The sequence below is a fragment of the Cynocephalus volans genome, chromosome 3 (genome assembly GCF_027409185.1).
Source record: "Cynocephalus volans isolate mCynVol1 chromosome 3, mCynVol1.pri, whole genome shotgun sequence".
Taxonomy (NCBI): domain Eukaryota; kingdom Metazoa; phylum Chordata; class Mammalia; order Dermoptera; family Cynocephalidae; genus Cynocephalus; species Cynocephalus volans.
The window spans coordinates 63758696-63784596 of record NC_084462.1 but is presented as its reverse complement, the minus strand read 5'-3'; the positions used below and the strand labels follow the sequence as shown (position 1 = coordinate 63784596).

General features: G+C 36.1%; 1 protein-coding gene across 6 annotated transcripts in view; it reads left to right on the top strand.

Annotated features, from left to right (window-relative positions):
* The window catches only part of SCAPER (S-phase cyclin A associated protein in the ER), a 491674-nt gene that overhangs the window by 334227 nt on the left and 131546 nt on the right, over window positions 1-25901 (top strand). For all 6 annotated transcript variants that reach the window (XM_063090894.1, XM_063090891.1, XM_063090893.1 and 3 more), the window contains one exon: window positions 3904-4019. In XM_063090894.1, coding sequence (XP_062946964.1) covers window positions 3904-4019 — 116 coding nt within the window. The remainder of the gene's footprint in view (window positions 1-3903; window positions 4020-25901) is intronic.

Genomic DNA, 25901 nt, shown 5'->3' with positions numbered 1-25901 from the left:
TAAGGTTTTTACCATTCTGTTCTGTGCCAGCACTGGAGCTGCAGAAATGAGTCAGACGCTGCTCTTTAGGAGCTTGCAGACAAGAGAGAATGGGACCCTGAGGTAGCGCAGAAATGATGGAATGAACAGGAGTTGATGTGGGACATGAAGGAGAAGTTAGGAGGATACTGAGCAATGTTTCCACCTGGCCATACTCTGTGGAAGAGAGCCCAGAGATGGCTTCTTGTATCTCTAATCCAGAAGTACACATAACCAGAACCCTCTTCCACTCCAGGGAGAGATTTGTGAGGTTTTTTATTTCACAGTTGGTTTTCATTTTTGCTTTGTTTTTTTTGAAAAACTACAAATGATAAATTAAAACTTCAATTTTCAATTGTACATTAGTAAAAAAAATTGGCTGTGAATGGCCTTTATCTTCCTGAAATTGGCTTATTTTGTCCTGCTTAGTGTCTATTAGAGCCTATGTCTTAAGTTTTTCAAGAGGTCATATCCATGTTGTCGGCACTGCATAAAAGGCTTCGAGTTGTGTGTGTGTGTGTGTTTTAAGGCATAAATGTATACATTAAAATGGTCTGCTTTTACTCAGTTCTTTTTCCTCCACTTCTGCAAAGTTGACGCAATTCCCTCCTATTGTGGAAAGGTCTACAGGAACAGCAGTGGTGTGCTCTGTTTCCTGTGGACAGATTGACCGATTGGTGCATCTGCTTGGCTTGAGTTATGATGTAACTTGTTTTCAAGTTGAGAGTTGTCAGTATATAAAGGCTTTACCTAATATGGAGTACAAGAGGAGAGTTCAGTTCCTTCCTTGATGGTTGTTAAGGAGGCTCAAGGTGAACATGTCCTTCAGTCTTGAAAAACTTAATCTCATTATTTGGTTATGAAACTCAGTTCCAGTGAAAAACTATTCTATTAGGCAAGCACAAGAACAATAATGGGGGGTTTTATCCTGGGACATACCAGAGTATTGATTATCTGTGTTTTCACAGTTAAAGTTATGTAAAAGTGTCTTTTTCAGCCTTCCTTCTCAAAGTGTCATTCAGCAACCTTTGATTGAGCACTTAGTGAATGCAATCCCCTGTGCTAAATGTTGAGGCTGTCATGATATAGTAGACATGGTCTCTGACCTCAGCAAGCTCAGAGTTTGATGGGGATACAAAGATGAAAAGCTAAAGAACCATACCTTCTAGGAAGCGATAGTATATGCAAAAGCACAAAGACATGAAAGAGCATGGGTCTTATGGGGGATGTGGTTGAGAGGCAGGAACATTGCAGGGAAGGAGGGTGTTAGAGAGGAATCAGACTCTGCAGAATCTTTCTAAGGTATTTGGGCCTCATTCTGTAGACAGTGTGGAAAAAGTCATTGGAGTGTTTTAAGCAAAGAGTGTTATGATCACATTTACTCTTGACGATATTTCCTCATTACATACACAAGTATCAAGTGGAGTCCACAAGCCAGTGTCATACCACTGTTACCAGAACATGATAAGGTAAATATACAGATCAAGAGTAAGTTTTAGCAAATTGACAGAATAATTCTGTGTCTATTACATCTAATATTTTAAAATGTGGGCTTCTACTTAGTACATCTTTTTTTTTTCTTTCTATTTTCCCAGTAGTTCATTTGTATTGTATTTCACAGAAGTATCAGTCTATAATGGAGTAAAAATTTTAAAAGAAAAAACTGATTTTATCCTAGAGAGTTTGAGAATCAGTGCTGTAGATAGTGGACTGGTTTGGGGAGCCTGGACCCAGAGATACTAATTATGAGGTTGCTGCAACACCTCAAGCAAGAGAGCATGAGAACTGACATGGTAACAGTAGGCATGGATAGAAGAGGAGAGAATAAAAAGCTATAACAGAAGTCAAATTACCAGAACTTGGAGTGAATCAGTGTGAAAGCTGAGGAAGAGGGAAGAGTCTTGAAGAGCAAATGCTCTTTTGAGAATCTGCTAAAAGTTGGAACCTTGCCCTATGCCTACTATGAGCTTCTCCATTCCTGTTTCATAGGGATGTTTCATATATTTTTTACTATGGTTATGTGTTTTTAATATTTTTAAATATTTTATTTACAATCCCTATTTGTTTTGAGTATAAGAAGAAAGGAGGTGTATGTATGCGTTTACTTTTCCATCTTCATCACGAGTCCCTCCACCATTTTCCTTAGGCTTCAGATGCTTCTGTGATGCCGTAGGCCTGGCCCTGGTAATACTGCTGGTGGGATAACCAGTTACTACCAAATTAAGTCCAGGAAGTATTCAAGCGTACTATATGGTCTCACTTATGTGAAATTCTCCAATAGACAAAACTAAATTAGGGTACTATAAATCAAATCAGTGGTTGCTTCAAGGAGGAGGAATTGACTGCAGAAGGGGCATGAGGGAACTTTCTGGGGTGATGGAAATGACTGAGTCTTTAAGCATTTCTCAAATTTGATCTGAGCCTTTCACTCAATTGCAAAGTATACCTCATTAAAAAAATTTATTTTAATAGAAATAGCCAATAAGCATAAGATGTTCAACCTCCCTCATCAAAAAAACAAACCTCAGTATTCCAAAGAAGTTTCAAGGCTTAGTGTGAACTATGGAATGCTGAGAAGAAATGTAAGGTGCTGTTATAGTGGAAGGATTGTGTTAGTTTTCTTGCGCTGCCATAACAAAGTACCACAGACTGGGTGGCTTCAACAATAGAAATTTGTTTTCTCACAGTTCTACAGGCTGGAAGTATAAGATCAAGGTGTCAACAGGTTTGGTTTTTCTTCTCCCCTTGGCTTGTAGATAGCTGCCTTGTGCTGTGTCTCACATGGCTTTTTTTCTGTGCAGGCATATCCCTGGTGTCTCTTCCTCCTCTTATAAGAACACCAGTCATCTTGGACTAGGGCCCTTCCCTAAGGTGCCCATTTTAATTTAATACCTCTTTAAAGACCTTATCTCCAAACACAGTTACATTCTGAGGTACTAGAGGTTGGGACCACAGCTATAAATTTGGGACGGGGGAAAACACAGTTCAGGCCATAACAGATTGGTATGCTATTTTTTACCTACGGTGTATGATGCAACAATTCTGCCTGTGCTTAAAAACTAATAGTGTAGCATAGAATCACTCTTCCTATCCCCATGCCTGAGGAATGCAAAGAACTTAGAGAAGTTCCTTCCCACAAGAATCATATATGATTCGGAAATAACAGGTTGAGTTCTAAAATGGTTACTTAAAATTCTCTTTAAAAAACCAGGGGCCGAGAGCCAGTGGCGCCCTCAGGAGAGTGCGGCACTGGGAGCGCAGAGAAAAAACCTGAAGTGATTTAAAAAAAATAAAAAGATATAGCTAAAATGGTTAGATATTAGAATATCTTGTATTACTGAAGAAAAATATTCTAATAGAGGAAATTTTTGTGGAAGTCAATTTGTCTCATTAGGTTGTAATTAATATTACAAAATTACATGGCTTTTTGTAAGTATTGCCAGAAATTTCTGTATGAAATCTTTTTTCCTCCGCCTGGAGTGCTTCGTCTCTTCCCCCTTTCTTTTGCCCATCTTAAAACCTCAGCTTCCTCAGAGAATCCTATTCTGACACCTTCCCCAATATACAATTTGGTTCCTCCATTATTCTCATAGAGAGCCTTTACTTTTTCTTCAAGGTACTTATCATAATTAAAATAATCTTATTTATGATTATCTGATTAGTGTTGGTCTCATCCTCTAAATTTTAAGCTTAATGGGGGACAGCAACCCCACCTTTTATGTTCACCACTGTTGACCTACATTTCCTAGCACTGAGTAAGCATTCAACAAATATTTGTAGAATAATCAAACCAACAGAATGTTTCAGACTACAACTAAATAGTTTATTTGGTTATAATTTTATGCCTGGGAAATTGGGCTAACTTCTATTTGTATTTCTGTCTAGAATGTGGCAGATCAGATTGCATTTCAAGTTGCTGGTGGATTAACAGCCCTTGAACACATCCTTCAAGTAGTGGTCCCAGCCACAAATGTGAACACAGTTTCACGATTTCCTCCTAAGTGAGTACAGTTTTTAAATCTGTCTTTCACGTTTCATTTGTGAGTCATTTCTGCCCTATGGTTTCCATATGGGGAACCATAAGAAAATTGTATGTGTATTCAGGCTTGAATAGCAAAAGCTTACACTCCCCATTAGAGAGAAAAATAGAAGTGCTAGACTTCACTTACAAAACTCAAATTGAGCCTAAAAATCCATATGAAGGAAATCTCTTTGGTCTATGACCTGCTCTAATCCTAAATCAAGAAGAATTGATGAATTCCTGGGCAGTTCTACCTGCTTCCAGAAATTGAAAAGAAATGAATAATAGCAGCAGAAGGTTAACTTTTTGCATTGCCTGTAAGAAAAAGGTAAGTACATTAACAAAGGCCTGAGCTGTGAAATTTGAAGAAGTCCTGAACATACAGGAAGAACAGTCTAAGGCCAATACTACCGTAGTCTAGAGTCCCAGCCAAATTACTGGGAACTGAATTGCACTTTGGTCTCTAACTGTAAATTGCTCTTTGTCATAAAGATCCTGTGCAGCATTTAGACCTAATATCTGCTTTCCTATTCTCTTAAGTCACCCTTCAGTCCCTCACCACCTAGGATATAGTAGCAGACAGTGTTTTTTCAGATGTATTGTACTCTGGGGTTGTAATTTGTACAATTTCTTGATATTTTGTGAAGACTCTTATTTGCAGATTAAATGAGAAATTTTGACAAAAGTTAATTTATACCACTGAAAAAACTTTTTAATACTTAGCACAATAAAAGTGAAGGCTTCATTTGTCCATTGGATCTAACAGGAAACAAATTACGAGAGTATGTTTTCTTTTTTCCTGAGAGACATTTTGGTAAATTAGAAATAACTATGGCTTTGGAGTCAGACAAACCTCGGTTCCAGTTTTACCTCTGCCAGTTACTAGCTGGGAGAATGTGAGCAAGTTCCTTAATCTCACTGCATCTATTTCCTCATTTGGAAAGATAGTGGTAATCATGTTCTCCCCACAATGCTACTGCGGGGATCAGTTGAAATAATGCATGTAAGAGCTCTTTGTATACTATAAAGTGTTTTATAAATGTTAGATAAGAGTTTTTTAAGTAGTAGTCTTGCCTGGTTTAAGATAGTGTCATCTAATTAACATGAGATATTTCTGAGTACAAACTTTTTGACATGGAAGTTACTTTGGGTTCCTGTGCTCTACTGACAAAGTAGAGATTAATGAAGGAAGGTAAACTTATCCTTTAAGTTACGGTATCTTTCCGTTGAACAAAAAGTTCCACATCAGGCAGCATGGTATACTGAAAAATGTATAGGCCCTAGAGTCAGATCTGGGTTTACATCTCTGCTTTTCACTTATTAGCTGTATGACTTTGAGCCAAATTACTTGTAATAACAGAATCTCAATTAAATTGTAAGACTAATACCTACCTTGTAGAACTGTTGTGAGGATTAAAGTGCATGTGTTTACTAAGTCTGTGCACAAAGAAAGCAATTATTATCAATGTTTTTTGTTACAGTTATTGTTTTGACTCTGTATTATACTGCTTAATTACTGAGTTTTAAATCCTTAAGTCTTTGTCACTTTGGCTTCTAATAAGTTATAATCTATTAATTTTACTTGGACATTTGTTTTTTCCTACTAAGTTACACCTTCATCTTGGTAAATTTTAGCTTAGTCTGTCAAGGTCCTTTTTGGATCTTGATTTGGCCTCTAATTTAGTTTCTTTTTCTTTAACTTTGTGCCAGCCATAAAAGTGATCTGTAAAACACGTGTATGTTCCTCTGATCATTGAAAAAATATTGAGCGGGTCAGAGAACAGTTTGGTTTAGCATGTATTATGCACTGTCTTACCAAGTACTCCATTTGTTGTACTATCATCTTTCCAACTAGATTGTAATTCCTTGGGATTAGAGACATAGTAAATGCATAATCTGTAGACCATATGACATCTTAGTCAATATTGTTTGAATACATGAATGCATTCTTTCTCTGTGGGATGAAAGTAAAGCAGTAAAAGAGTGTACTGCACAGAATCAAGTAGTTGATTCTGTGGACTTACAATATGATCCCATCTCAGCCAAATAGGGCCCTCCTAATTTTGACTACCCTGTTAGCTGGATTTTAGGCAATGTTTTTTATTTAATCTGTCTTTAAGTTTCTGCAGGTTTGTAACTATGTCATGTATCTGTGACTGTTTCTTATTCAAAAGGCCAAAGAGAATTCTAGAACTATATTCTTGGTCATTGTCCTTATCACAGTTTTAGAATCAGAGCATACTGATAGGTATAAGATTGTCCCCATTTTAATCTATGAGGAAAAACAGATCTTCCACACTGCTGTTACCTTTATAAAGTATACCTATTTATTCATATCAAACCAATTAGTAAAGTTGCCTTTTTACTTCTTTATAGTATATGCTTTTATCTGCCTATAGTAAGTAAATCAGCCCTACTCAGGTAAAGCAGTAGTCATTGAATTTAATTTAAAAATTAATTTATTATGACATGAAGTAGAGATTTGCTCACTAGGAAGATCATTTACAAGATGTAACAAATTTATTCTCCAAAATAAAATAAAATAAAACTTGTGACTTTATGCAGTTTTCCACCAGTTTATCCAAGTATTGCATTTACTTGATCCTTTGAGTTGGGGAGGAGACAGAAGCTAACATTGAGTGTGTCATCAGTGCTAAGCACTCCGCTAGATGCTCTATAACATATTACCTAATTTACTCCTAACAATCACCAGCAACCATGTATGTGGACCAGTGCCAGAGGTGAGGGTTAGGAGAAATCATGTTTGGGGTATGACTACAACCTGAGAGAACCAGGATATCTCATTTGAAAGAGTGTTTTTTCTTTCCACCTGGCAGAGAGAATGTTCAGAATTGTGCTCCCATGACTATTGTGGTTTTATTCCCAAAGGCTTTTTTTCCCTTCTCTTGGTCTTGTGTAACAGAGGCTGATGCAGTTCATCTTATAGTGGAAAAAAGATATCCTGTTGTGTTTCAGAAGCAGATAAATAATCTACAGCTTCCAGTCCTGATGGCCAGGGAAACTTTTCTAGGGATTCCCTTGTCAGGATCAGTTGTTTGTATATGTAGACATGGGAATGGGATTCCCATACCTAGGAACCATTCGAAATAGACCCTGTTCTTGGGGAGTTTACAGTCATGGAAAACGAGATATATTAAACTCTAAATATCATTAGCAGTAGCCTGTTGTATTACCTTTATGGAACAGCCACCTTGGTAGTATACACAAGACTCTTCATAAAAGGAATGTTTTTCTACCTATCCAGTGTCAGATGCCTGGCCTCATGTGCTTGCTTCTTATTCTATTCTCTTGACTCACTTGGTTTTTCTCTTTGGGGTTCAACTACTGCTAAATCTTTGCCTTTATCTTCACTTTGCAACACAATCTAGACTCAGTTTTCATTATGAACTTCCTTCCCTATTACTATTTCGTCTCTCTTCTTGGCTTGCCATAGTCACCTCAGCTTCCTTCCTGTTTGTTGTATCTTTTTTATTCAGGGGTTATGAGTACTACTTGCTCTAGGCATTGCATGTATATAAGCATATTTTAAGCAGCTATATTTTATGCCTTGTGATGCTTCCTTCAATGGCCATAGCTGATTAAACTCTAAAGAGAGTATATTTGACTCAAGAACAACCAATCTATAGACCAGCCAGCAATATAGGATTTATAATCCAGTGCAAAATGTTAAGCTGGTCCAGTCAAGTTTCTTTCTCAGGAATTTGCTGTTGGGAAATTGCAAAACTTCAAGTCATTTTTTCTTGGGTATTTGAATTTGAAAAATCATGTAGAGTAACTTCTGGAATGGCCATTACAGAGTTATGTGTACTCCAAGTTTAGTAGGACTAAGGAAGGTCATTTGGGGGAAAAAAGAGAAAAAGAGAAGACCAGAACTGCTTCATGAGAGAGAAGGGGGCTGGAAATGAAAGCAGATCCAGTCTACAGAGCTGGCATTGTTCCTACCCTCCTGAGGCCTGGTTGTTCATTTTCTCCTGGATTCATGCGAAAGTTCCCAATAGCCTTACAGTAAATGGCTCTTTTTACCTGAAATATTTTGATTGAATTTCTGTCCCTTCCAACCAAAAGAGCCTGATACTTTTAAATGCAAATATTAAAGATTCTAGATGGGTGGGGAGGGGAATGTTTGACTGTGCTATAGACCTTCCTTGTGACTTCATAGTTGTTTTTTAAAATATTTTCATATCAAGGAAGAATGAACGAAGGCCTACTATTTGAAGTAGGAATGAAGAGAGAAAGTATGCTCTATAAGTTCTCTAGGGTATAGTTCTTTATCAACATTAAATGCTCTTCTTAGAGCAGAGGCTGGCTGAAGTTTCCTTTTTCTACTGACCCCAGTTTGAAGAATCTGTATATGAAAACAATGTACATGAAACTTGCCGTCCCTAGATCCTAAGGTAAACATATTTAAAAGTAACTTCTCTAGGGCGAAGATCTTATCTTCCTATTCAAAGAAAAGAAAATATATTATGAACAATATGTAAGTTCTGTAAGAACAGATAACAGCTCTCAATTGTTACTTTCTGTGGGGGTTTTTGGTCCCAGACTGGTTACCCCATCAATAACTTTATAATTAATTTGGCCTTAGTTTGAAACCTAGGAGCATTGTCTTGTATTTATAAACCACTAAAAAGTGTATTTCCTGAGACCCTGCTCTCTCAGTCTTGATCATAATGGCATAGTCCAACATTTTAATAAAAAACAAGTTTGTTCTCGAGGACCTTAATCACTTCATTAATTATTTTTCTGAAATTAGAAGCCAGTAGCCTATTTTGAAGGTTAGATTGGTTAAGATGATTGGAAGGCGAGAAGATAATAAGAGCGGTTATCCACATACAAGTGTACTTCAAAAACTTCGTGGAAAAAAGGGAATTAAAAGACAATATGAATCTTTCCATGAATTTTTTAAAGACTTCTTATATACCTCTCTTCCTCACTCCCTCCTCTCTCTCTCTCTAAAATCCTGTCAACATGATGCAGCTCAGAACTTTAATCCTATAGATAGAAGATAAAGCTTTATTGTATTTTTTTAAAACCAAATAATATGCCTTTAATATTAGATTTTATAGCACAGCTTCAACTGCTAGGAGAAAAGATGCAGCATGTGTAAAAGATAAATGATCCTTTATTAGTTAAATCATTTTACAGTGCTTAACAAAAGGAAGAAAATTATTGGTTTATATCACTTCAGGGCAGGCTTTTTTGGAATTGCAGTTTTGTTCCTTTCGGGCAAACTAGGAAGTATCTCCATATTATCCATCTACCCCAACATATGATATAATCAAGTACCAGATGCATTTTTTCAGGGCACTGGATCGTTTCTTATTCCTCTTTCTCTCACCACTAAGAAATACAAAACTATTCGAGAGAGAGAGAGAGAGAGAGAGAGGAGAGAAAGAGAGAGATTGGAGAAGCCTTGGACGTCCGCCTGGTGTGGCCATGCTTTCCAACCTATGGCTTCCAAGGACCTTTTGGCTGGTTACCAAGCTCATAGACCTGCGTGAAGGGGTCTGGTGACCCAGCCTAGCGTGTGAGGGGTCTGGGGACCCAGCCTGGCATGTGAAGGGTTTGTGACCCAGTCTGTGAACGGGCTTGAGGGGTCTTTGGGCTCCAGACCCAGCCTTAGCTCAACAATCGGCCCAGTCGGCAGGATTACCGGCAGGTAAAAGAGCCTGACAACTGACGTGGTCGCCTAGCTTTGCAGGAAGAAACTAAAGCTTAAAAAGATTTATGAATGACTTACCCTCTCTCATCAAATTAGCTAAGATAAGACTGAGTGTCCTATTCTGGTGTTCTTCCTTCTGTACCTTGTTGCCTACGTGGTATCATCAAAGAGGTATTATCAGTCTTCAAGTATTTGTTGAATTTCTTATGTGCTGAGATATGAATGATTTTTGTCTTCAAAGAGCTTACATCATCAATAAGGTATTCTACACTATATAACAAAACAAAATTAAATTATTTAAGATATAAGCAGAAAGTACAATTTAGTTCAGAGTTTGACTCTAGGAGGGTCCTTGGTTAGATCTCGTATAGAGTTGGTATTTACAGGGTGATGATGGCTGGACTTTTGTTTCTGACTTGTGAACATAAAGCGTTCACTCTTTTAATGAAAGTAAAATACCTTTTTATTGATATCTCATTTTAAAAATCACTGTCATCATCCCTGAGAGTTGCTGGGGTTTGTCGTTTGTTTGTTTATTTAGTTTTTACCTTTTGGTAGGGGTGGTATTGTTTGGTTGACTGATTTCGGGGTTTTGGTTTAGGTTTTTTGTAGTTGTTTATCAGTGTGGGTGCAGGAAATGCATTGTCTGTGGAATCATTTTTCTCACTTAGCAGGCTAGGGACCGAAGAGGAACTGATCTAACAGAAATTGGGTAAGGTGAACCAAAAACCACTTGTAGTTATTTGTGTATAAGAGACAAAATGTTCTGGGAAAATCTAGCAATGGAGTCTAAAAAAGAAATACAACATTTCTGTGTATCTTAAACACCCTTTTCAGAACTCAAATCAACTGGCAAATATAGAGTAAATTTATCATAGGATTTACTTCCCAGAAGTAACAGATGTAGGTACTAAGAAGTTGGAACCCATGTGCCACCTCATGCATCTACTACTTCATAGGCCCTAAGTAAACATTAATAAAATAGGATTTGCCAGTGTAGGTGAAATTTAGAATATAATCCATTGTTAATAAATAATTGCTTATTTCTAAGGAGGATTATTTTAATATAATTCAAAATATCTATTTTTAGTTCAAGGTTTACTAAAAGTGAATAACTTTCCCCCAATAGACAAAAAAGTAAAAAAAATTTGCAAGCTAATTAGCTGTAGTGATTGATAAATACTCTTCTCCATTTGACATATTGAGGCATTTTGTTTATGTCTCAAAAGGCTTTACAGAGATGGTTATAGTTGACAGCTGTTGTACCACTAATAAGATTAAAGTAAAGAAATTAGCTCTGTCAACTTTAATCTGCTGTTTAACACTGCAAACCACCTGGGGTCTTCTCCAGAGCCAACATATTTAACTGTGAATTTAAAAATTACATAACCAGATTCTACTTAAGGACATATCTAAAGGCTTGCTAATCATAGCTGTCTTATTAACAAATTTATGTTAGCAGTAAAAATAATCCTTTAGCACTAGAGCTTAAAATTAATGTATTAATTTGATGCTTACTCTACATTTTTAAATGTATTATTGTAATCTTTGAAACACAACACTTTCTCAATGGGAGGTTAATTTGAGGATATGCAGAAAGTCTAATTAGGTTGGTGCTTAAATATATATGAGTATATGGTTTCCCATCTAAAATTAGAATATGTCTCTGTGGAATAATTAAATTGTTTATTCTATTTATACCAAGTTCACCAATTAAACAAAAACTCTTGAAATAACACATCTAGTTGAAGATTTCTTACTCCTTACTCTGAGGCATCATTATAATTAGAAAAATAGTTTAATTCTAAAATTAATTTTGGTGTTATTAAAATGTTACATTTTGTGATATATGTATTGTAATAATCATTTGTGATTGTTATGTTGAGTTTTGATCCAAACTCAAGTATAGGATGCATATAATTTACATCCCCACAGTGAAGATTGGTTCATCAAGAAGCATCCTTTAAAGACCCCTGTCTTGAGCTGATTTGCTCTTCCAGGATGTTGGGTTCCACTACTTTCCCCACCCAAAGTGTTCCAGCGTCAGAAAGGACAGAACTGTGAGGCAGGGAAGATAGTATGGGTTTGTAGTATTCACATCACAGTGCCAGTGGAGAAATTTTTGCCCTCCACTCACAACTCACAACTAATCCAAATGTCCCATTGTCCACTGCAATAAACAAAAAACAAAAAAATACCCTCCCAAATTGTGTCACAAGTCCAACTTTTTGTGGCCACAAAAATGTCAAAATTCAATAATCTCTCTCTTTAAATTTTCTCCATCCTTCTTCTGTCCCCTAGTTTCTTGATGAGAAAATATTTTCTTATTAACCAAGGCTTGTTTATCTAATTATACTAATTTAATATCTTCTAATTTTATCAATAAAATAATAACATTGAAAATATTTCCATATATGTAGGACCACATTTAAGGCTTTCTGACAAATACATTTTTCATTGTCAAATACTATTTTTCTTTACTTCTATTTAACATGTTTTATTCTGATCAGTACTATACACTTAAAATCAATTTGGTACAACAGACCCAATGAACATTATTAAAATGAGACTCCATTAGCAAATTTTCTCCCTTGCCACAATAAATAACTTTATAAACATAATCAGGTAGCACTTTTTCACTTTTTCCATGGAGTCTATAAGCACTCCATGTTGTTTTATAATTTGAAATTCATTGTTTCAATAGCATATAGTCATTCTACTTTCTGTGGAGATAACTAGGAGAGGGATCTGATACTATAATTTGTGTTTGTAAATGAGAGCTGTTTTTGCTTGTTTTAAAATTTTAAAGATCATAAACCTTCCACATGCTTTGTAAGCTGAGAAGTGTGATTAATTTACCTCTTTTGGAAGAGGAAGAAGTTATTACAGTCATTCATTCTGTCAGTCAGAGTATATTTTTGAGCCTCTGTATGGACAAGGAAGTGTTTTAGGTGCCATGGACACATCATGGAATAAAACAGACGGTTAAATATATGAGCAAATGATTTGAATAGACACTTCACCAAAGAAGATATACAGATGGCATATAAGCATCTGAAAAGATACTCATCATCATTAGGAAATACAAATTAAAACCACAGAGAAATACTTCAACATACTGATTAGATTTGCTTAAAAAATAAAATGGATAATACCAAGTGCTGATGAGCATACAGAGAAGTTGGACCTCTCATGCAGTACTGGTAGGAATGCAAAATGGTATAGCCACTTTGGAAAGTGTGTAAGTTCCTCAGGAAGTTACACATATACTTACTATATGGCCCAGCAATCCCACACTTAGGTAGTTACCCCAAAGAAATAAAAATATATGTTCTCAAAAAAACCTGTAAATGAGTATTTATAGAAGCTTTATTCATAATTACCGCAAACTGGAAGCAACCCAAATATTCTTCAACTGGTGAGTAAATAAATAAGCTGTAGCACATTCATGCAATGAAATACTACTCAGCAATAAAAAGGAACAACAATCTTGAAAACAAAGAACAAAGCTAGAGGCATCATACTTCCTGACTTCAAAAAATATTACAAAGCTAAGTAATTAAAACAGGATGATACTGTCATAAAGACAGACATATAGACTGACTGAACAGAATAGAGAGTCCAGAAATAAATCCATGCATATACAGTCAGCTAATCTTCAACAACATTGCCAAGAATACACAACAGGGAAAGGACAATCTTCAACAAATGGTGCTGGGAAAATTGGATATCCACATGCAAAAGAATTAAATTGGACCCTTATCTTATACCATACACAAAAATCAACAAGACTTGAACATAAGACCTGAAACTGTAAAGCTCTTAGAAGAAAGCATAGGAGAAAGCATTCATAACATTGATCTTGGCAATGAATTCATGGAAATGACACCAAAAGCAAAAATAGATAAGTGGGACTATATTAAACTAAAAAGCTTCTACACATCAAAGGAAACAATCAACAGAATGAAAAGGCAATCTACGGAATGGGAAAATATTTGCAAACCATATATTAGATAAGGGGTTAATTTCTAAAATATTAAAAAAAGAAAAATACAAAACAAAACCTCCCACAACTCAATAGCAAAAAACAACTCTTAAAAATAGTTATAAAAAAAAAAAAAAAAACCTTAAAAAATAGATATTTCTCCAAAGAAAACATACAAGTGGCCAACAGGTATATGAAAAAATGCTTTGTGTCACTAATCATCAGGCAAATGCAAATCAAAACCACAATGAGATATCACCACACACCCACTAAGATGGCCATTATAAAAAACAACAACAACAACAACAACAACAACAAATCTTGACAAGGATGTGGAGAAATTTGAACCCTTGTGCACTGGAATGCAAAATTGTGCAACCACTATGGAAAACAATATGGAAGTTCCTCTAAAAAATAAAAATAGAATGACTGTATAATCCAGAAATTACGCTTCTGAATATTTATCCAAAATAATTGAAATCAGGATCTTGAAGAGATATCAGCACTCCTATGTACATTACAGCATTATTCATGATAATGAAGAGGTGGAAACCTACATGACTATCAACAGATGACTGGATAAAGACATTGTGTTATATACATACAATGGAATATTATTTAGCCTTAAAAAGGAAAAAATACTGCAATATGTGACAAAATGGGTGAACCTTGAGGACATTATGCTAATAAGCCAGTCACAGAAGGACAAATACTGCATGATTCCACTCATATGAAGTACCTAAAATAGTTAACTCATAGAAGCAGAGAGCAGAACCACCAAGGAGTGGTTGCCAGGAGCAGTGAGCAGGGAGGGGAACATGAGAAGTTGCTAATCAGTGGGTATGAAGTTTCAGCAATACAAGGTGAATAAGCTCTAGAGATCTGCTATACAACACTGTACCTAAAGTTAATAATATTGTATCGCAAAAATATGTTGAGGGTAGATCTCATATTAAGTATTTTTACCACAGTAAAATAATTTTTTTTAAAAAGGAACATACTACTGATGCATGCAACAACATAGATGAATCTCAAATGCATTGTGCCCAGTGAAAGAAGCCAGACTCATAGGCTACATATGACATGATTTCATTTATGTGACATTCTGGAAAAGGCAAAACTATAGGAATAGAAAACATCTGTAATTGCCAGGGGTGAGGAGAAGAGTGGACTAGAAAGGGAATACCCAGGGGAATTTTGGGAAGTTATAGAACTGCTCTGTCTTTATTGTGGTGGTGGTTTCATAACTGAATGCATTTGTCAAAAATGTGCACTAAAAAGTGTGAATGTTAACAGTGTACAAATTGTACTTCAGTTTTAAAAATTACATATTAAAAGAGCGAAAAGTACATGATTTAAAAGGGAAAGAAAATTTATTATCAGATTTTTCAATAGCAGTACTTTATTTCAGAAGGAAGTAGTGTAACATTTTATTTTATTTTATTTTATTTTATTTATTTATTTATTTATTTTTTGTCTTTTTCGTGACCGGCACTCAGCCAGTGAGCACACCGGCCATTCCCATATAGGATCCGAACCCGTGGCGGGAGCGTCACTGCGCTCCCAGCGCCGCACTCTCCCAAGTGCGCCACGGGCTCGGCCCTAGAGTAACATTTTAAATACACTCTAGAAAAGAAGACATGTGCCAAGCACTGTATAGCCAACACAACTTACCTTCCCTTATAATAGGCACAGACACACTGTTATCAACATGGTTGAACTCAGGGAATATTGGTCCCACAAGCCCTTCCTAAAACATCTACAAGAGAACAAACTTCAGACAAGCAAATGTCTGCATATATTGGCATAAGGACTGGTAGTGAGCATTAAAAATATAAATATTTACAGGACTAAGACGAAGATTGAGAGGGAGAGAGTGTAATATGAAGTAACTATTTGCTCAGACAGTGTCACTAGTATAATAATTTAAAAATTAGGAGTAGGGAATAAGTAGGACATATGCCAAAACATTTTAAACTGTTTTCAGTAATCATAATTGGCGGTGGTACTATTAATACTGTTATTCTCAAACTGTTGTGTGCTGTAATGTAGCATAAAACGAATGAGTAATTATAGGTATTCTAATTCTATCATTCTCTGTGCCCTTGAGAACCAGCCTTCTCGGTGTGAAAGAAAGGAGAGAGAGCTTTTACATAAAAGATACTACAGAAAAAAACTTTTTAGTTGAGAATTTGAATCTGAAATATCATTATGAAATCACAACATATTTTATCTTGGGAGTAGGTATAGGGGGAGGGTCCTAGATCTATTCATTCTGTTTATATCTATTCACTGAGAAACAGTGATCACACCAGTTGCACTGAGAATTCCTAGGGCCAGATTATAGGTTTGAATTATTATTTCCCATCAAAATAAACCAATGTTCCTTGGATTAGCGTCTGATTCCAGGTTTGGAGCGAGAAATGAGCCTGAAACCTCTTGTCATCCCAGATAAAGTGATGTTCTCAAAGACTGCAAGGGTCCAGTACAAGGATCATAGCCCAAGGGCCAAAGATGGGATAAATTGAGCTTCAGTATGGACGAGAATTGCAGTGGATTAAAACCCATCCAATATGCCTAAATCCATGAGTTTTTTAATTAATAGATTTTACTTATTAGTGAAGTTTTAGATTTACAGAGAAATTGGGCAGAAAATTCAGCATTCCCAGATATTTCCTCTTCCTGCCCTGCCTTCAGTTTCTCCTATTATTAACATCTTGCATTGGTGTGGTATATTTTTACAATTGATGAACCAATATTGATATATCGTTATTAACTAAAGTTCATAGTTAACATTAGGGTTCACTCTTTGTGTTATATTGTTCTGTGGGTTTTAACAAATGCATAATGTCATGGTCTACCCTTATAGTACCATACAGAATAGTTTTACTACCCAAAAAGTCCCTTGCACTCCATATATTTATCCCTCCCCATCTCAACTCCTGGCAACCACTGATCTTTTCACTGTCTATAAAGTTTTGCCTTTTCCAGAAGGTCATGTAGGTGGAATTATATAGTATATAGCCTTTTCAGACTGACTTCTTTCACTTAGCAATATGCATTTAAGGTTCCTCCATGTCTTTCTGTGGCTTGATAGCTCATTTCTTTTCATTGCTGAATAATGTTCCATTGTATGAATGTACACAGTTTGTTTATCCATTTATCTCCTGAAGGACGTCTTAGTTGCTACAAGTTTTGGTAATTATATAATTTGGTAATTAATAAAGCTTCTATGAACATTCATGTGCAGATTTTTGTGGAGACATAAGTTTTCAACTAATTTGAGTAAATAAGTGGGAATGTGATTTTGGATCACATGATAATGACTATGTTTAGCTTCCTGAGAAGCTGCCAAACTGTCTTCCAAAGTGCCTATGTCATTTTGCATTCCCACCAGCAATTTTTTTTTCATTTTTAAAATTTATTTAATGTTTAGGTAGGAAATTATTTTCACAACATACAAATAAAAGAAAACATCACAAATTGAATTTAAAGCCAGTAGATAAGGAACAAATTTAACATGCAAAGATTAACATCCTTAATGCATAAAGAACTCCTAAAAATGAATTAGAAAAATCTTAACAGAAATTTGGTGAAGGACATGAGCAGACAAGTCACACACCCAAAAGAAACAGAAGTGGCTAATAAATATATTCTAAGATGTTCATAGAAATGGTAATTAAACAGAAAAATGACATTTTTCATTTCTCAGACTGAAAAAATGATACTGTATAATACTGGCACTATGAGAGAAACAATGTCAAAATCTTCTAGTATAAGTATAAATTGGTAAAACTTTTTTGAAAAGCAAATTGGATTCATAAATAGATGTCTTTAAAATGTTCATACACTTTAAACCAGTTATTCTACTTCTTGAAACTGTAAGCAAATAATCAAAGAAAATATATATTTTTTAATGTGGAAGGCAGTAATATAAAGGTAAAAAGTTGGAAATAAACTAAATGTCCAACAATATGAGAATGGTTAAATAAAATATGGGCCTCCATAAAATATAATAGAATGCAGTTATTAAAATCATAATTTTGAAGAGTATTTTGGACAAATTTTCAAGGTGAAATATTAAGTGAAAAAGGAGGATGAAAATCTGCACTGAACATAACTAGATATGTTTATTAAACTCCAGATATACCTCAAAAAAAGACTGAAAAAAATTTATGATTTTTTTTTTTTTTGCTAAAAGGGAAATTTATTTAATGTAAATGTATACATTAATAAAAAAGAAATATCTCAGATCAGCAATTACCTTTGCACCTTAGGAAACTAGAAAATGAAGAGCAAACTAAGCCCAGACCTAGCAAAGGAAGTAAATAATAAAAATTGAGCATAGATAAAAGAAATAGGAAATAGAAAAAAAATAGAGAAAAATCAGTGAAAGCAAAAGTTGGTACTTTGATGAGATCCACAAAATTGACAAACCTTTGCCTAGATGGACTAAGAAAAAAGAGAGAAGACTCAAATACCTAAAATCAGAAATGAAAGAAGGCTCATTACAACCAAATTTATAGAAATCAAAAGAGTAATAAAAGAATACTATGAATAACTGTTGGTCAACCATTTAGATCATCTAGATGAAATGAATAAATTCCTAGAAACACACCACCTACCAAGACTGAATTATGAAAAAAACACAAAGTTTGAACAGAACTATAGTGGGTAAGATGAGTGATTATCATTTTTTTGGTTTGCTGATGCAGGACTCCCTTGAGGATTTCTTGCAGGGCTATTTGTGTGGTGGTGAACTCCCACAGTCTTTGTTTGTTTGGAAAATACACTATTTTCCCCTCATTTCTGAAGGAGAGCTTTGCTGGATACAATATTCTTGGCTGGCAGTTTTTTTCTTTTAGTGTTTTGAATATATCATCCCATTTTCTTCTGGCCTGCAGAGTTTCTGTTGAGAAGTCTGCTGTTAGTCTGACAGGGGCCCACTTATAGATGACTTGACACTTTTCTCCTGCTTCTTTTAAGATTCTCTTTTTGTCTTTGAGTGTTGCCAATTTGACTATTATGTGTCTTGGAGAGGATCTTTTTGGAGAGAATCTGTTTGGGGATCTTTGAGCCTCCTCAGTCTGAAGGTCCATGTCTCTCCCTATACCTGGGAAGTTTTCCATTATTATTTCATTGAATAGGTTTTTCCATTCCTTTTCCTTTTGCTCCCCTTCTGGAACACCCATGATTCAAATGTTTGTGCACTTAAGGTTGTCTGCTAGCTCTCTTAGATTTTCTTCATTTTTTAAAATTCTTTTTTCATCTTTTTCATCCACCTGGGTTATTTTGAGAAGGCTATCTTCGAGATCAGAAATTCATTCTTCTAATCAGCCACAATGTATATCGACAAAATAAAATTAAAAGAAAAAATAAATAAATTCATTCTTCTGCTTGGTCTAGCCTGCTGCTTAAACTCTTGGTTGTGTTTTTTATTTCACTGAGTGAATCTTTCAGTTCCATGATTTCTGCTACATTCTTTTTTAAGGTATTAATCTCTTTGTAAATTTCCTCCTTCACATGCTGGATTTTTTTTTATCTCATTTCATTATGTTGTCTGAGTCTTCTCATATCTCAGCAAGTTTCCTTAAGATTGTTGCTCAAAATTCCTTTTCAGTCATTTCAATGGCTTCCTGCTCTATAGGATCTGATATTTGAGAATTACTATACTCTTTTAGTGGTGCTGTATTTTGTTGGATTTTCATGTTTCTAGTATATCTACATTGGTGTCAGGTCATCCAGGAGAGCAGTTGCTTCTTCTATTACTCTGGAAAGGGATTTGAGGAGAGAGACATCCTCTTCTTCTTCCATTCTCTGCTGGTGACACTCCCTGTGTCAATGCAGTTGAGTTTCTGGTGGGCCACCTGCACAGTGGCTGTGACTACTCCTGTGGCAGTTTCCGTGGCTGTGGAGGTGGCTTTGGTGGGCCACCTGCACAGAAGTGGTGTTTTCATCGTGCTCCTGGCCTGCTTCTGGATTGGGAATGCTGCCCTTGGCGCCTACCTAGGCTCTGTGGGCATGCTTTGCTGCTTGCCTGCTTCCTGGCAGAGTGGGCTGTTGCCCTCGGCTCCTGCCTAGGTCCCCTGGGCGTGCTGTGCTGCTTGCCTGCTTCTGGGTGGAGGTGTCTGCTGCCCTCAGCTCTTGTCGAGGCCCCCAGGTGTGCTCTCCATTCCCACCAGCAATAACTGAGAGTTCCTGTTGCTCCACATCCTTAACAACATTTGCCGATGACAAATGTTTTGAATTTTAGCCGTTCTAATATGTTTATAGTGGTATCTTGTTTTAATTTGTAATCCTCTAGTGACATGTAATATTAAGCATCTTGTGATTATTTGCCACCTGTATTGTCGGGGTGCCCTCTTGTTCAGCCAGGCCCGGGCTCCGGATTTCCCTGGCCTTGGCCACCGAGTGATCCCCGGCAGACTCCCTATCTCCCCCCAGGCAGGACCAGATAAGTTGCCCTCTACGGCGTAAGCCGGAGAAGGATCCCCGAAGGTGGGTGAGTGCACTGCCGCCTATTCAGCCCGCAAAGGAACACTAAGACACGGCGGGGGTTCCGTCAAGCAGTTCTGTTTATTGTCTTTTAAGCACTTGTATTTATATCTAAGCAAGCGGGATTTCCACATTGAGAGCCAATCACTGGAAAGGTCACATGTGCATGCACCTTACTTTCCTATGCTTAGCCTACTGATCATGCACTGATCAGGAGCGCGGAAGAGCGCAACTACCAATAAAAATTTTTGCAGAACTAAAAATGACACTCCCCTTTTGCTTCCTCTAGGCGCCATCTTGTGTGGACCATGCGGGTGGGGAATTTAAACAGCTGCCATTTTGTGTGGCCTCCTTTCACCCTAACAATTGCTATAGCAACTGGAGTGGTTGCAGCCCAACACTGTATATCCTCTTTGGTGACGTGTTAGATCTTTTACCCACTTTTTAGCTGGGTTCTTTGTTTTCTTATTGTTGAATTTTAAGAGTTCTTTGTATGTTTTGGATATAATTCCTTTATCAGGTATGTGTTTTGCATATATTTTCTCCTAGTGTGTGGCTCATCTTTTCATTCTCTTAATAGTGTCTTTCACAGAGCAGAGTTTTTCCTTTTAATGAATTCCAACTTATCATTTTTTTTAATGGATTATGCTTTTGATGTTGTATCTAAAACCTCATTGCAAAACCCAGAATCACCTAGATTTTTCTCCTTTGTTTTCTTCTAGAAGACTTATAGGAAGATCCATTTAGGTCTGTGACCCATTTTGAGTTGATTTATATAAAAAGTCAGTGTCTAAGTTGATTTATTTTTTGTATGTGACTGACCAGTTGTTCCAGCCCCATTTGTTGAAATGGCTATTCTTTCTCCATTGGATTGCCTTTGCACCTTTGTTAAAGATCAGTTGACTATTTGTATGGGGATGAATCCGGGATCTCTGTTCTGTCCCATTGGCCTGTCTGTCTTTTTTTTTTTTTTTTTTTTTTTTTTTGCCAGTACCACAGTCTTTTGACTTCTATGGGTTTATTATAAGACTGGAAGTCAGGTAGTGTCAGTCTTCCAACTTTGTTCCTCTTCAATATCGTGTTAGCTATTCTGGATCTTTTTCTTTTCCATACAAACTTTAGAATCAGTCGATCAGTATCCACAGAGTAACTTGCTTAGATTTTGACTGAGATTGCATTGAATCTGTAGATCAAGTCAGGAAGAACTAACATCTTAAAATTATTGAGCCTTCATATTTGTGAATACAGAATGTCTTTCCATTTATTTAGATCTTTGATTTCTTCTTATACGTATTTTGTTAGATTTATACCTAATTATTTCTCTTTTTTGGTAATAATGTAAATGGTATTATATGTCTAATTGCAAATTCCAATTATTCATTGCTGGTATATTGGAAATCACTTGACTTTTGTCAAAGTTGTATCCTGCAATCTTGCTGTAATTGCTTATTAGTTCCAGTAGGTTGTTTTGGCAATTCTTTGGAATTTCGTACATGGATGATCATATTGTCTTCAAGTACACTTTTATTTTTTTCTTCCCTGTGTACTTTTGTTTCCTTTTCTTGCCTTACCACACTAGACAGAACTTCTAGTATAGTGTTGGGTAGGGGGGATGAGAGAGGACACACTTGCCTTGTTCCCAGTCTTAGGGGGAAAACATCTACAGTCATGTAACACATAACAACATGTTAGTCAATGACAGACCACACATATAACCATGGTCCCATAAGATTATAATGGAGCTGAAAATTTCCTATCACCTAGTGACATCGTAGCTGTCATAACGTCATAGCTTAATTACTTTTTAAAAAAATAAATTTAGTGTAGCCTAAGTGTACAGTTTTGATAAAGTCTACAGTAGTGTACAGTAATATCCTAGCCTTCATATTTACTTAACACTTATTCACTGACTCACCCACAGCAACTTCCAGTCCTGCAAGCTCCATTCATAATAAGAGTCATAGGTGTACCATTTTTTTTACCTTATTTTTACTGTACCTTTTTATGTTTAGATGCACAAATACTTATTGTGTTACAGTTATCCACAATATTCAGTACAGTAAAATGCCATAAGGTTTGTAGCCTAGAAGCAATATATCATATACCATGTGATGGAGTTTGGATGTGTTGTCCCCTCCAAAACTCATGTGGAAATTTGATCTCCAATGTGGCGGTGTTCGAAACTGATTGAGTCATGGGGGCGGATCCCTCATGAATGGATTAATGATCTCCCTGGGGGAGGGGGGTTAATGAGTGAGTTCTTGCTCTGTTGGTTCCTGCAAGGGCTCCTTGCTTAAAAAGACCCTGGCACCTTCTCTCTCTCTTGCTTCCTCTGGCCATGTGATCTGCTTGTACCCGCTGGCTCCCTGCCACTTTCCGCCATGAGTAGAAGCAGCCTGAGACCCATGCCAGATGCAGCTGTCCCAGAATCGTAAGCCAAGTAAACCTCTTTCCTTTATAAATTACCCAGTCTCAGGTATTTCTGTTATAGCAACACAAAACGGACTAAAACACCATGGCATCACATACTATACATACTGCCTAGGTATGCAGTAGGCTGTATCATCTGGGTTTGTGTAATTACAGTCTGTAATGTTCACACAATGATGAAATTGCCTAAAGATGCATTTCTCAGAACATATCTACATTGTTTGGTGACACTATAGTTTTACACTATTAAATTTGACATTAGCTGTAGTTTTTTGAAGATGTTCTTTAAAATCCATGAGTTTTTAATGATATTTAAAATTACTTTCTGAGCATGACAGGAAACCAATTAATTATATTGAAAACTGGATAAGAGGAAAATCTCAAACATTTATATGAAACTATACCACTAAGCAATCAAATAGATGTGGGGAAGTATCTCCTTATAAATTTGTTTTATCTAACAAGTGAAAAACAAAATTATAGAACCAGAATATCACAGTTTTTTGTGAATTAAATGCTCCGTGAATTAACAGCTGTGAGCATGATCATCAGTGACTGCTAACACGTCACTCAAACAACATGTACCTCCTGATTAAAGAACTCCATCACCTATAGTCATGCCAAAAGGGACCAAATCTGAGTCTGATCAAACCTCTGGATCCAGCTGCCAGTTTTCAGGAAATACTAAAGAAAGAGGAACATGTTGAACTTTACCTGTGTATGTTCAACATGCAAAATTGCAAGGAAAATAGAGGGATGGAGGGGAAATCTACAGATTAAAAGACATATCTAGACATATGTTCTAAAGACTTAATAAAAAGTAGATAAAACTAAGCTATGCATACACATTTAGTACTAGAGATACACAGATGATAAAGCATAGTAAAATGCAAGGAAGTGATCACTATAAATGTCAGAATAGTGGCTACTTTGGGAGGAAGGAGCGGCTATAATTAGGATGAGGAAAATGATGTGTGGGGCTTTTTGATAGCAAAATTCTGGACTTCGGTGGTAGTTACAAGGGTGTTTTCTTTATAATAATTATCTGTATTATACATTTGTTTTGTGTAGCTTTCTGTTTCTGTTTTATTTCATAATAAAAAAAGATTTTTTAACAAAAAGTCTGTATGCAAATATGTATCTTGAGGTCAAGACTAGTATCTAGTTTTTTGTTGTTGTTGTTGCCTACTGGACTTAGCATAGTGTCTAGAAATAAGTGAATGCCCAACAAACAATATTTGAATGAATTATCATATAATACCATTGTAATTCAGCTCTCTCTCAGAATCAGTAAATTATATTGTCTCCTCCCAAAACTGCTAACAATGAAAAGCCTAATACAATCACTTTTATAAGTATTAATCTTGTCTGTCAGCATAATTTATAAAGAAATTCAGCCACAATTTAAATTTGAACGTTCTAAAATAATTTTCTTGCTTTATAAATCTACTTCGAAACTTTTAGGTACTTCAAAACTTTTCTGTGTAGGGTCTGGAAGTTATTCCTAATGGCTGTAAAAAATAAGACATTTCTTTGGTGCTGAGAATAAACCAGATTGACTAAGAATAATAAATGTTCATGATCAAGTTCAAATGAGCATTTTAAAAAGTAGAATACTGGAGAATGTGGTTAATTAATGTACGATTATTAAGATATTCCACAGCTGCACATTCTTACATATTCTGTTTAAAACAAGGAAGATAGTTATCCTTTCAGTAGACATCTGTGTGTTCAGCCAAACTCTGTGCTGTATAGTATGAGAATGCCAAAAAAGATCAATTAAACAAGGATCTTGCCTAACAACCTAGTTATGTTACAGAATAGAGTTTTCAGTGGTTTGACACAAGTGTCAGTTTTCAGCCTCTAGAATTGGTACATGCAGCTATCAGGTGGGCCATTCCTGCAGGGCCAGGCCTAGATTGCAGGTTTTATTCTGTGAGGGGGCCACTCCCTTGGTGGGTTCACTTAGGGCATTAGAATTCTAACTGCAGTTGGATATCCCTAATTTTAGATAATTCTTTTTAATAATATCTAAAGTTATTTTAGTTTGTACTTTTGTAAGGACAAAGCATAATTTGAGAATGGTTGAATGCATATAAACTTGTATGCCATTTATTAAATGCTTAATGCAAAACAAGCATATTCAGTAAATTATAGTATACATTGGGGCTCTGGTTTTAACATTCATCTCTCCGTTCCTTAAGGAACTGCTAAAACTCCAGATCTGGGCATTTTGGTTCTGTCTAGATAATCTTTTCTCAAACTAATTCTACATTAATTGCTAATCATCCTCTGTGTTTTGTTAGGCTCTACCTTTTTACTATATTAACGTACATCAGGCTAATCCCTTTTTTACATGAGGGCTAAAACAGTAATTGGTGAAAATTCCAAGTTTCTCTTTGCAACTGTATTTTTGTGATTCTACTACCCACTGTCCCTAAGCTGTTCGTTCTCTCCCATGTAAATTTTGTGATTGTCCATGGCAGTTGTTTTTAAATGATTGCTCTCTTGACACTGATGTAAAACCATGGATTTTGGTGAACAGTGTTTTCTGAAAAGTCTTAACCCATGCAAACTGCCTAAGAATATAAACTATGTACTTTCTGAGTTATATTATCAAACTCTTCTAAGCTGCAACCACCTGGAGCTTTTCAGTTTAACTATTTCATAATGTCTTAGGTGTGTACTACAGGTATATTCTATTACTGCCCTATTCGTATGTAAATATGTTCCTACACTTATTGCCAAAAGGCCCAGTTTTATGATTCCTTTTTTATCCTCTTTTTCAGAAGAAACATTTTCAGTGAGAAGACTTACGGACAAAAATTTACTCATGTATTCATGATTATTTGGGGCAGAAAGCCTTTATCTCAAACCCCCCAACCACAGTATACTTTTGACAGAATGGACAGTGAGATTTTAATGTCTTCTCAGAAGATACTTTCAAAATCTGGGGCTTTCTCTTTGATGTTAAAAAGTGCTTCCAGTCACTTGAGTTTAGAATTACAGGGAAAGCTGCTTGGGCAGACCACCCAGGCTGGGTTCAAAGAAGTGATCTTTCGAAGACAGGTGCTCTTCAAATAGAGGTTGTCTTTCAAACAAGTTTTACTGAGTAGACAAGTTTTTCCTGATCCTGAAATTTTTGGTTCCCCCCCCCCCCCCCCACCACCCTTTTTTCCCCATGAGAAAGTACTTTGTTTCTTTGTGAAAGTTTCTTGGGAGGGTCTTGTGAGCATAAGATTATATAGATGCACATTCCACACTTTATC